The sequence below is a fragment of the Chenopodium album genome, chromosome 14 (assembly GCF_948465745.1).
Source record: "Chenopodium album chromosome 14, dcCheAlbu1.1, whole genome shotgun sequence".
In the NCBI taxonomy this organism is placed as follows: Eukaryota; Viridiplantae; Streptophyta; class Magnoliopsida; order Caryophyllales; family Amaranthaceae; genus Chenopodium; species Chenopodium album.
Window position 1 is genome coordinate 46837753 of NC_137847.1, and position 13618 is coordinate 46851370.

General features: G+C 30.5%; 2 protein-coding genes across 2 annotated transcripts; both read right to left on the minus strand.

Annotated features, from left to right (window-relative positions):
• Positions 1–1411: 1411 nt before the first annotated feature.
• On the minus strand, positions 1412–6361 carry LOC145579362 (GDSL esterase/lipase At5g45960-like). Its single transcript, XM_081636601.1, has 5 exons — positions 6045–6361; positions 5540–5670; positions 4027–4260; positions 2083–2359; positions 1412–1605 (listed from the first exon to the last, which is right to left on the minus strand). Exons 1-5 carry the CDS (start codon positions 6352–6354, stop codon positions 1412–1414), a joined length of 1146 nt encoding a protein of 381 aa, XP_081492727.1. The 5' UTR covers positions 6355–6361.
• A 1084-nt stretch (positions 6362–7445) lies between these two features.
• LOC145579363 (GDSL esterase/lipase At5g45960-like) lies at positions 7446–13421 on the minus strand. The gene is made up of 5 exons (XM_081636602.1): positions 13089–13421; positions 12752–12882; positions 9329–9562; positions 8589–8850; positions 7446–7791 (listed from the first exon to the last, which is right to left on the minus strand). The coding sequence occupies exons 1-5, from the start codon at positions 13378–13380 to the stop codon at positions 7598–7600; spliced, it is 1113 nt and encodes a 370-aa protein (XP_081492728.1). The 5' UTR covers positions 13381–13421; the 3' UTR covers positions 7446–7597.
• Between the last annotated feature and the right edge of the window lie 197 nt (positions 13422–13618).

A 13618-nucleotide genomic window follows, 5' to 3' on the forward strand; every position in this document is an offset into this window, starting at 1 on the left:
TTGTGTTGTATACTTCTGTGTGTTTAAAACTTTGAATCATGTGATTGGAATAATTTGACGTGATTATGTTGATGCAACTTATCACCTTTATCTGATTAATGTAATTCGTCTAAATCATCTAAGTAGAGTAGAGCTTTAGGAATCGCTTGGAAAAATTTATGCAACTTATCACCTTTATCTGATTAATGTAATTCGTCTTAAGCATCGAAGTAGAGTAGAGCTTTAGAAATCCCTTAGTAAAATTGATTCATGTTTCTACTTTGACAGTAAATTTTTTTTGGACCGACTGATTTGTTTTTAATCATTTAATTTTTGCCTTTGAAAATTTTACAGTACGTAGTTGTTTAACCATAGGCTTAACTATGTGGCAGCATGTGATTGGATGTAGTTTACTATGTCAGTTTTGACTTTTCAATGCCTAATTTTATTAAAACTCATTTTTCTAACATCTGAAATATTTTCGCGAACTCAAATATTTTTCAACATCTCCCATTTAAATTTCCGTGAACTTAAATACTTTTCAACATTTTCAATTTAAATTAATGTACTCACATATCCAAAATATTATTACTTATACAATTTTTATATGCGGCGTACCGTGCGGCAAGGGTTACTCAAGTTACTCGGTAAGGGGTTAACGGGTTACTCGAGTTACTAGGGTTACTTGACTTTCTCGGTCAAGGGTTACTCGAATTGTCGGGGCTACTCAAGTTACTCGCTTAGGGGTTACTTGAATTACTCCTTACCGAGTAATTAACCTCTCAAGTAACCCCCTGACCGAGTAAACCCTCAAGTAACCCCTGACTGAGTAACCCTTAATTGAAGCCTCAAGTAACCCTTGACCAAACTTCTTAAGTAACCCCTAACTGAATTACTTGAGTAACCCCTGACTGAACTCCTTAAATAACCTCTAACCGAGTAACTTAAGTAACCCATGATCGAGTAATTCTCGAGTAGCCCCTAATCGAGTAACTTGAGTATCCCTTGACCGAGTAACTTGAGTATCCCTTGACCGAGTAACTTGAGTAACCCCTGACCGAGTAACCCCTCAAGTAACCCTTGGCCGAGTGAACCCCTCGAGTAACCTCTATCCGAACCCCTCAAGGAACCCTTAATCAAGTAACTCGTGTAATCCCCGACTGAATAACTCGGGTAACCCCTGCCACATGATGTGGCTTGCTGCACCAAAAAGTTGTTGACTTGTTTTATTATTTATATACATAATACTAAAAAAAATGTCTAAGATAACCCGATTGATTCAAGAAGTAGATCCGATCCTTGACATGTAATGATTTTTTTTTTTTTTACCTAAAAACCTAAAAATTAAAGGATTGAATGAGGTAGCACAAGAAAATCTCAAGAAATAATGTAATTGATAAATACAATTAGTCACAAAAAAGGGGTGACTAATTCAATCTTTAATAATATAGTCAATGACTGAACGAAGGGCCTTGAAGATGAGATAGTAAGTGATTTCAGTGGGATGAATTGAATCCCAAAATACATATTTGGATGCATCACTACATACATACGACGCCGGATTACACATAAATGCTGCTTCTAGATAACCTGTACCGCAACATCCACTGCTCACATATTCAAAACCTATACACATTATATAACCCAAAATTTAATTAGTGTATCAAAATTAATTATTTGAATAAATTATAGAATACACTAAATAGGTATGAAAGGGTTGGTTGAGATGTGCACCAAAAAAATAGGTATGAAAGGGTGGCAATTCAACTCAATGGGTTGGGACAAAGTTTAGTTTTAGGGTCAATTTTTTTTTTCTATAGAAATTTAAAAGTGTATAGGACGAGTTTAATATTAGAATAATTTATGATAGACGAGCCAAATTAGGTTGAAATTAGGTTGTGTTTTGGATTTTTTCCATAATTTTAGGACGACATGAAAAATTCAATTCAGGAAGATTGCCAGTTCTAATCCTTATATTTTCAATTAATAATATGCGCCGAGTTTAATGATTACATATACTAATATGAGCTTAAAATTTAGTGCTCGTAATTAATTAATTAAAAAAGCAACAATTTTCTAATCTAGTTAAGCATAGAAACTTACTATAATTAGAATTTGAAGAAGGTTGAACCATGTCAAGCAATGGTGAATAAACATCAATGTAAGCAATTCTAGTGCGTTGATCTTGTAAGCTAAGCTGCATGGAATTAAGCTGAGTTTGCAGAAGTTGATTATAATCTTTAGCAACGGACGATTGAGATTCAATGCAGCCACGTCGTGTGATGGAGTTGTTTGATGCCATGGTGATCACAATTGGCAAGCAACCCATTGGTGGTATTCCAACCACTGCTATTTTCCTTGCTCCTTGGTCCCACAAACTCTATTTTTTGGAACATAAAAATCATTAAAATGTAAACTAAAAAATTGTCCTTTTAAATTACTCCCTTGTTTATTTTATTTTATTTATTTTTAAGTACATTTTGATGGTTGTGGACAATTTTTATAAATTTGACTATACAAATATATTATAAAAAAAAGATTAAATTCATATATATATCATGTGAAATATTGTTAAATTAGTATTGAAATGAATTTATAAAATACTAATTCTTTATAATTTTTACACATATCACGAATGAACAAATTCGTGATCAAAGATGTGTATTGAAGACTGTAAAAGTCAAAATGTAACAAATAAAAAAGAAAATAAGAGAGTACTAAATTAATAATTGTCGGCATACAGTTTAAAAAATTATCTTATTTATTGATATGGTAATGTAATAACTAAATATCAATAAATGTAAAGTTTATTTGAAAATAAAGTATCAAAATTTTGGAATTTATCAAGTGAACATAGATGCTTAGTTACACATGTTTAATTACTTCGACTTCTATATTTAAGGTGTTTTACAAATATGTACAAAATATTTGGAATTCGGATAATTCTAGCCTTACCTTGATTTACAAATGAATAAAATGCGAAAGTGATATATTTCTTGTGTGAGTTTTAATCAAAGATTTAACAATCTAATGATTGAAATGAGGTTTTATTTTTGACTGAATTTTGGCTAATTCTTCATACCTAAGTCACCTAATAGTGATGACAAATGACATGATTTATAAGTCAAGATTTCACTACTGCTAATGTCATTTCTCGTGTAGTTTAAGTTGCACCCTTTTCCTAGTTATGTATGGAGGACTTTTTGAGGTGATTTCTAAATTCCAACCTATAATGATTTATTAGATGAGTAATAAATATATATAAACAATAAAGTTTAGTTTGTTTTACATCAGTAAGTCCCATTCAAGTAATTAAAGCTTGTTGTCACCATAAACTCTTTCAAATTCTGGTATACATCAACTTTAACATAACATACGGACTAATAATTATGTTTTACAAGAATCATAAATTCTCACACGACATTCCTAATGCTCTGAAAATGACATTGACACTTATTGCATCAAACATATCAAAAATAATACGAGTACTCCGTATTAACATTCCTTTCATTTCTAAATAAATGTCTCTATGGCTATTACTTTTACACTCTTCACATATTGCCTCCGTTCTTGAAACTTCGACTTACTTTGTAATTGCACGGTCTCTAATGAGTATCTTTGACCATGAATAACTCCGATTGTGTATAAGGGAAAATTGTAAAAAGTAGATATTTGGATTATTTATAATAAGGGGAATCTAATAAGATCACACATGCTAATTTATTTCTATTGTATAGCTCATAAAATGTGGTCAAAGTTATTTTATTCTAACTACATGAATAATAAGTGAGTCAAAATTTCAGAAACGGAGATAGTACATCATTTTGATGAACATTTAATTTAGAAGTTATACAAAATATAAAAGATTAAACAGTCATGTAAATACTTGTTAGGGTTGTCTCAATCTATAATATCTGAGTATCAACTTTTTATCGCTCATGCTTATTGGTAATTAACTGAATATACGAGTATTATTTATCAATGCATAGTAAAACGTGCCGATTAAAACGGTGCATTAATTTATTTGGAAAGGTAGTAGGGACTAACCTTGATAAATTGGTGAACGTTTTGGACCAAGAAGTGCTGATACTGGGGAATAGTATACATCCTTTTCCGAATTGGTAGAGTGAAGTAGTTGACCACAAAATCATTAGTTCCAGCACTAACAATGAATACCGATTTGTTGATGAGTTCATTGGTCTTTTCCTGACCAATGCTGGCCGCAATTCTTGATTTATATTGCACGAAATATTCCAGTTGTTTTGACATTGGAATTACTCCCTGTATGTTGCAAATACAAGTCATTAACAGCACATAACGTATACGAAGTAAATACATACAAAAACAAGATAGATTTTCCTTTTGGTGTATAAAGTACCCGTTTTATAATGTTCTTAACATTTACTATTTACACAACGACAAACTAGAGAGATTGTACATGTTGCATGTATATATTTGAATAAATTTCAATGGAAAACAATTAATTAAGGAAAGCACTATTATATTGTAAACAAAATATATATACTTTCAAAAAGAAGTCGTACAAAAGATATCATCAGTTGAGCAACTTTGGCTTCATATAAGTTCATAGTAAAGGCAGTACCTACATTTTGTTACTCTAAATTTTGCATTACAAAATCTAACCTGCACAAATTACTTATCACATACTTGTTTTATTATACACAAGCGTTAATGCTAAAATAGCTAACTATTAAGATCGAGATGTATCTTTTTTAAGTCACACTACAATTCTACTCTTTTTTCTCTCTTAGAAGGGACTTAAATTTTTACTTTAAAGCTTATTAGGACCATCTTATTATTAGTCGCTTAAATCCTAGACAAGTGATGTTTTCGTTTTTTGAAGCTTGTAACAATTGTGATGCAATTTTTTTAACGATAAATATGTAGTAAATAAATTAATATTTTAATGTATAAATGTATAATAGAAAGCTTATACGAAGTATATATCTTAAGTATATTAAAACAACTTTTTATTTTTTTATTTTTTTTATTTTTTTATTTTTTTATTTTTTTTTGTGGGAAATGAAGGACACATAGATTATACTCCAGTTAGTACTATAATAATTTATTGTTATTTATTCATAAAGTGAAAAGCACCACTTATTTAGAGCAATTAATAGTAATGAGTTTCAATCATACTAAACCTTAGCTTATTAAAAAATTGACCCCATTAAGCAAGGACATATGTACAATTAAGTCTAATTATGAAATTTAGGGCTTGTTCTTATTTACTGAACTGAGCTGAACTGAACTGAATATTTTATGAGAGAAGGAAATTAGAAACTGAACTGAAGTGAAGTGAACTGAAAATAATAAGCTGAAAAGAACAAACCCTTATACCAATCAAATCAGCTTAATTACAATGACAAGCTAAGTATTTTGGTGTTTATAAACTCCAATGCATTCTTATCGATCTAATGTATGTTCACTCTACGTACCAAGATGTTTATTCACACGACTATATAAGATAAGAACATGTTAAATAAATGACGTTCTTATTAATTTAATCGTATCGACGAAAGGGGGAGAGGAAGATTACACTTAGTGTTGGTGTTAGAGGATCATATCCAGATCCAGCAGAAGCAAAACTAACTCCAGTCATCAACTCTTCTATACTAAGCGATGAGTTCAAATATGGTGGAACTAGCTCTTTTATTCCAACGTAGCTTGCTGCATGCAAAAATTAAATTTAAATTAAAAAATTAAAAGAATGAAATTCTCATACAAAATATTAACTACTACAAAATAAATAAAAATTCACGATCTTCATATGAATTGATGTGACGTAATACTATTATATATATATATATATATATATATATATATATATATATATATATATATATATATATATATATATATATATATATATACATACATATATATATATATATATACATATACATATATATATATATATATATATATATATATATATATATATATTATGTGCAACTAAGGGAATTATTTGTGAGATATAAATTATTTTTTGTTATAAATAATAAGAAAAGGAGGTAGTAATTATTTTTCAGGTTTTTACGTACCAATAAAATCAGTACTCAATCTTCCGTTACTAAACCTTCCCGTAGCAACATGGCTAGGTAAATCCCTTCCATAAGGTGAAAAATCACTCTTAAATGCAGTCCTTATGTAGTTATTGTTTCCAGGGTCCGCCGTAGAATCACCAAACACAAATATTGCTCGGACCGAATTCTTTGGAGCCTTAGGCTCTAGAGTAGACTGGGCTGTAGCACGCAATATAAATATGAAACTATAGAGAACAATTAGTAATAATAAGTTATGATGGATTGAGGTTAAATTTGTGTTAATGGAGTTTTTCATGCCAAGAAACATGGCAGAATTCTAGGTGACTAATGTGGGTTAATAATTTGTTAATTGAAAACTTTGTATTTATAATAATGTTTTTCATATTTATAGTTTAAATTGTGTTACATAGTCTTTGTACGATGATTTGATGCATTATAGGCAGGTCGCTTTGTTATGGAAAATTAGACATAACTTTGTTCATGTTCTCAACCACCATTTGCCAACTTTTCTAAACCAAAAAAGTGACTCATTATAATTCCCATATACGGTTATAGTTACAATAATAGTATTAGTTGTGAATAGTCGTTAAAGATTAATAATTAGTCAGGCCAAAATAATTTATGGTGGGTCTTGTGTCCATTTTTGCCCTACTTCCTTGGAGATATGAATAGCTCTTTTTAGATGAAAAAAAGGAAACCAATCCTAACTAAGTCAATGTGTTATAGTCAAAACCACCTCTATTTTAGAAAAAAATAATTTGAAATTACCTAAAAACTTCATATCCACCATTCCTCATTATACAACTAGTACATATGATAGATTTTATAATCAACCAAATTTGAAAACAAAAAAAAAAATCTCAAACTACGTTCATACAATGATCAGGATTGTGAGGTACATTGAAGGCTCCCCACATAACGCAAATGTAGCCCACAACTTCTGATACCACTTGTTAGGACAATAGAACCCGTGCATGGTGCATCCAGACTTGTTGGGTTGCACTCTCAGCTCACCTTGACTCTAATCACACAATATAACATTTACTACCTTTGGCCAGTTCATATTATTTGCAACAATTTGACATAAAGTAGAGAGAAAAAATGTCTAATTCTTGCAAATAATATAAAACGGAAGTAGTATTTTAATTTTTGCTTGCTATGGGCCTAACCCGTCCAAATTAGTTTTTGGACTCTTTGCTAAAAGCCCTCGTACGTAGACTACGTACTAATAAAGATAGGTGGATACTAATAAAGATTGCGACTTTTCCTATTTTCATGTGGGATTTTACATTTAAAGCTTGATTAGAGAACATTTTCTTTCATTGGCAATTAATTCGTGGATAATGGTATGAACTTCTCCAATGCTCACCAGATAGTAATAATAATTGAGGACGAAAGATTTAAGTGTAAAATTATAAATTGAATTTCGATGAAAATTTGTTCATATAACATAATTACAAACATGAATTTTCATGTAATACAAGGGTAATCGAAGATTTCTCCAAAATTTCTCATTTTATACTCAATACTTAATAATGTTTCCTGATTTTCTAATTGGATAGTATAAAATCAACAACAGGACGAAGAGCCTCGAAAAGCAAGTAATACGATCGTTCAGTTGGATGAATTGCATCCCAAAATAGGTACTTAGATCGGTCTTCACATATTGGCAACAAAGAGTTACATGATAATGATCCTTCAATTAATCCGGTACCGCAACACCCTTTGTCAACAACCTCAAATCCTGCATCACAAATCATTAACTCATTTAATTTGACATCGAAGAAAATTTGTAATCCTTAAGTTCAATAGAACATTCACGTCGATAGTATTATTGAATTAGCAACGTCATAGGAATATAGGATTGAGGGATTACTTACATGTAATAGCTAGTTTTTATAATCAAAGATTTCTTTATATAGTAGTCTCTTTGTACCTTATTATTTATTACCTCTTGACTTTCATAAACTTTTATTATAAAATTAGCTATATAATATTACAAACATTAAAATCATAATTTGTGAAATCGTAACTTTGATTGTATTTTCAAAATATCATATTGTCAAAATTAAATACAATCGTAATCAGAGAGGCATACTTATTGACGACGGTAAGACTGATAATGTAACAAATAAAAATACTATGTGACTCATCCAATAATACAAGTGTACTTGAAACAAGGCAATATCAAGAAAAACAACTATCTTCAATGATTTTTCTTTTCTTTTTTTGACATCATTTACTTGTTTTGGTGGTAGAAGAAATAAATAAATGAGCAATAAATTTGTGTACAATTGGGGTTCTTGAAGTGGATCCGTTAATTACTTGACTTCATCTTTAAATCATTTGTGAATTATTCATCTACTTTCATGACTCCTCACCAAAATTATATTTTTATCTTTAAAATCTAGTCACACGTTTATTTATCTATTTATGAAATGTGGGGGAAAGATGAGCTAGATATAAATGCACAAAAGCTATAAAATGGTGTAAAAGACAAAGACAAAGAGAAAGACAAGAATGGTGTAAATAACAACTTACCATATTTATTTGGGTTGTTGAATTGGTCTTGTAAAGGTTCAAATATATCACCGTATGCAATAGTTGCAATTTGTTGGGAAGCTTGCATGGTTGTCAATTGATGTTGGAGCATTTGGTTGAAATCTTTTGCAATTGATGAAAAAGATTCAATACAACTACGTGGTTGATATAGAGAAGTATGCAGAGTCATGACTACGGGTAGGCAACCCACTGGTGGTAGCCCCACTACCCCTATCTTTCTCACGCCTCGATCAATTAACGCCTGCACATTAATTTAAATTCAAATTTAAGTACACTTTAAAATGAGTTTTATATGCTTAGCATAACATATACAAATAATATATGCGGAGGTTGAGAAATACTCTATAGTGCACCATACGGGGTAATTTTTTTTTTTTTTTTCCCTTACAAGTTGAAAATTTCCTGAACTAGTTTTTGTAATACGTACTCTACAATTAACTTTTGTGTGTACGTAGTTTATCACTAAAGCACTTATGCTAAAAGATTTTGACATGATAAAAAAGATTTATTTTCCTATAAATATATAAAAGAAACTTCCTTTGCTCTTGCACTAGTGGACATTCATAGCTTGATAGCTTCTACATTTAATCTTCAACCATAGGAGAAAAGAAGTTGATATGCATGAAAATTCATCTCTTGCCATCCTATTTTTTTGTGAAATTAATCCTCTGTCTCACTTTTTGTGTAAAACTTGTTAGGATTGGTTAATGGATTATTACCTGTAAGAACCCATGATTTTGGTCTAGCATGAAGTGTAGGTAAGCTGCAACTTTGTCAGGCTGCTGAGGCAAATAATTTGGTACATATGTGTAAACGATGTCGTTTGTGCCGCAACTAATTACAACTGCTGAGTTGTTAATGATGTACTCCATCCTTTTCTTACCAACCATACGTTGAAGTTTTTTCTTGTATTCATCAAAGTATTGTAATTGCGTCGCCATATCAATTACTTTCTGCAATCATAGATCTCTAGAGTTAATTAGTTTTAATAAAGTACCGAGTACTATAAATTACATCATGAAATTTACAACAACAATGAGACTGACTTACTCCGTCTGCTCCATATTACTAATCAATTCGGCCACAATTGATGTACATATGTGACCAAGATGCATGGTTATATAGATACTGATTCTTGAATCATATGTTAGACAAGTTTTCTAATGGCTAAACTATCTATAATGTTATATATATGCCTAAATTGACACTGATTCAACTCGAGCTTGACCCAAGACTACGATTGATTATTTGATTTGAAGTTGATTTGATCCAATAATTATCCAGTTCAAACATGATTTGAATTTGAATTTACATGTATATAAATCCAGGCCAGTCCAAACCCAACTCGACACATCATGAACTTAGTATTTAACTCGATTCATTGTTGCCTCAAGCCAAACCAGACCTATACCCAACATGGCAACATGGTAAACAACCAATCGTAACTCAAACTAAACTTCATAAATAGGAGACTTTATCGTATTAATCTGACAAGAATCTGACCCAAATATGATCCAAGATCTGTCTAACACGATCTGACCCAAACCAACCTAAAGATCCTAATTGATGAGAGCTCTACCAATCAAAGATTTACGTAATTACGTAAGAGGACTTTCGACATGCAGATTATATTGTATGCAATGTTATCAGGATTGGGATTCTACTTTGGATCGGAAGATGGAAATAGGATCGAATCGTAAAATCGGATCGTAGGATCGAACGATCCTACAAAAATTGCAAAAAAAATAAAATTTTACTGAACTGTTTCAAATATTTATTCATATTTAAACTAAATTAAGTATATAATAATAATATTTCAATTTTTTTGAAAGTTATTTCCTTAAATACATTACATGACGATAGTGTATACATATGCAATCTAAATTTATAATACTCTTTGTTAATTTTACATTCTAATTCAAATAAAAAAAAAATAACCTCTAAAAAAAGAGAAAAAATGGTGCTAGTTGTGGTAGACCTAGTAACATAATTCATACTTGGCTATCATTTTAATTTTTTGTGCTAAACCTTTACATGTTTATAAAATCCAAAAAAATTAGCTTCCACTTACTAAAGATTATTAAAAGGTTTATATTACATACTTGCACTGAAATTAGATAATTAAATTCATTGTAACATAATCAGCTACATCGATCAAGTGAAATTCGAGTGAAATCAGGCAGGGTTGGATCCACGGTATCTACCAACCAAGAACAATAGTAGGCCCACAAATTTAGCTTATTTTAAACAAAAATAAACAAAATAAATAAAAATTCAAGGGAAAAAATAAAGAAAAAAAAATATTGGAAAGAAACCAGATGAGCAAGCCCATACTAAGTCCACTAAGATAAAAATGTTCCTTTTAAGCTTATTTTGTAGAATTGGTAGAATCGGCCATAGGATCGTAGAATCGTTATCGATCCTACCGATCCTCTACGATTCTACCAATCTTATGGCCGATCCTACCACAGATCGATTCTATGGACGATCCAGATCGACTGGGTGTATTAGGATCGTAGAATCGCACGATTTTACGATTCGGATCGCGATTTTGATAACTATGAATGTATGTTTGAAATTAGGGTAAAACAAAAATGTGAGGACCAAGAAACATTGAACCATCTTGTAAATGATTAATGCTAGGCCATGCTAATTAAAGCTTGGCCCTGACTTCAGAAACAAAATTTTCTTTCTTTGTTATAAGGCCAAGTATTTATTTTATGATAATATATAGCCGTTAGAAATTTAGTTAATTTAGGGCTCTATTAAAAGCCAAATAGGGTCAAACAAATATTAATTTAAATTAACATTAATTATAATAATCAATATATAAATTTTTCTCTCGTACAATTTTTGTATTACTTCGTATGGTTTTAGGTCGGGAAATAAGAAGCACCAATAATACCCACCTATACTTTATTCTACTCTTGGCAAGCACTTATTCACTTAATATCATGTTGTGACTACTATCTCTTCTTACCCATAAATTATCACCTTTATTTTACACATGCTACTGTCTACTCTCTTATTTTAAGCTAGCTACTTCCTTCTTCCTTTAGTTTGTGAATCTATTGTATGGTTGAACTAAGCTAGGAAATAAAGGGTATCGATTTTGTAAATTGAATCTAGGAAGTCTTTAATAAACTTGATGAAAACTTATCCGAACTTGTGTTTCTGAACTTATTAACTTCTATCCAAACTTATTCTTCTCACAAGCAATGAGTATGAGTGGAAATAAGGTGAACAAAAAAGAGGGATCTTGATTAATGTATGTGAAAGTGGTGATTTCTTTATGATTTATTTTATAATCGAATCAAGTAAATTATAAGTGGCTAATTAACTTGTAACATGAGTAACTATCTTTTCTTCTTTCTTTGTCTCACTAAGATTTTCTCGTACTTTTTACTTACAAGTTGTGAAAATGTAATAAAAATAATAAATATCAAACAAACTCATTGGGACATCCAGATTTATTATATGGGACGATCTGAATGAGTCAGATAAACAAAGTACTCGATATATGAAGTCATGTTTCGTTCGATTCTTACAAGTTACAAGTACAAGCTAAGCAAAAGTGATAATAAACCTTGAGACTTGATCACTTGAGAGTAAAAATGATCATTTCACATGTATATTATGTACGACAATGTGTTAGAGATATGGTATCATCAATATAGAAAAATATATGTCTGGTATATTTTCCGATATCTTATATCTCTATTACAATGACAATACGATTGGTTAACATTTTTATGAAGAGAATAGGGGAGGAAGAAAGGCGAGTAGGGTACGTGTGAAAGAGAAAAGGATACCCATTTTACTTCCGCCTAATTTTCTCAAAATGGATAATGAAAAAAAAAAAAAAAAAAACTTCTTTAATTCCCTGTCTTTATTCAAATAAAAGAAAATAATACATAATAGATTAAATTAAGGAAATTGATTTTGACACATGCAGTCATGCATGCAACATGAGATCAAAATGTTTTTCTCAGAAGGAGGTGTGTCAAAATTAATTCATAAAAAATCAATTTCCCCTTAAATTCGGATAGTAAAGAAGATATTAGGGATATAGAGAAATGTACTACGGAGTAACAATTTTTGAAAATATTTTTTTATGTGAGGCAAGAAATGATTGTACTTACATTTCTCTCTGCTGTAAGTGGGTCATAACCCGTACCCGCCGAAGCAAAGCTTACACCCGTAGTAAGATCCTTCAAGCTAAGATTTGGGTCCAAATAAGCTGGAATTAATGATTTTATACCAACATATGAAGCTGCATGCAACGACACACATGAATTAACTCAAGGAGTTATGGTCACATACTTTAATCCTTAGGTTAGTACGTAACACTTTCATAATTCATATTATTTGGTTAACATATATATAATGTTATTAGCTAGCTTAACTAATAAAATCTTTTATTCATCAACTCATTATAAACTAATATACCATAAATAAAAAATGTCGTAAAAAACATACCTATTAAATCTGTGGGGAGCCTTCCATTAGTGAATCTTCCGGTGGGAGCTTCCTCCGGCAAATCAACACCATAAGGAGGAAAGTTACTTCTAAAAATTGTTTTTATGTAGTTATTATTGCCTGGATCAACGGTCGAATCACCAAATATATAAACTGCTGTAATAGATGATTTATTTGTTGGCTTTTGTTTTTCTAGATTATGACCATTTCCAACTTTTAAAGTAGTGGCCAAAATCAGAAAAGAAAGTAAGAAACTCAAAATTGGATAATAATATTGCTTACACAAAGTCATACTTCGTATTTAGTTAAAGATGGCATGAAAAGAAATTTTATTTTATGTACATGTAAATATGTGTGTTGAGCACTTATATATATATATAGTCCGTAGGTCTTAATTTATAAACTCTCTAGAGTGTTGTATATTAAGCATTTATCAGTTACATTTACATTTACAGTTAGATGGGACAAAAATGTCCGTATTGAATTATAATATATTCTGTTTGCAATGAGCTTAAAATTAGACAGCTCGA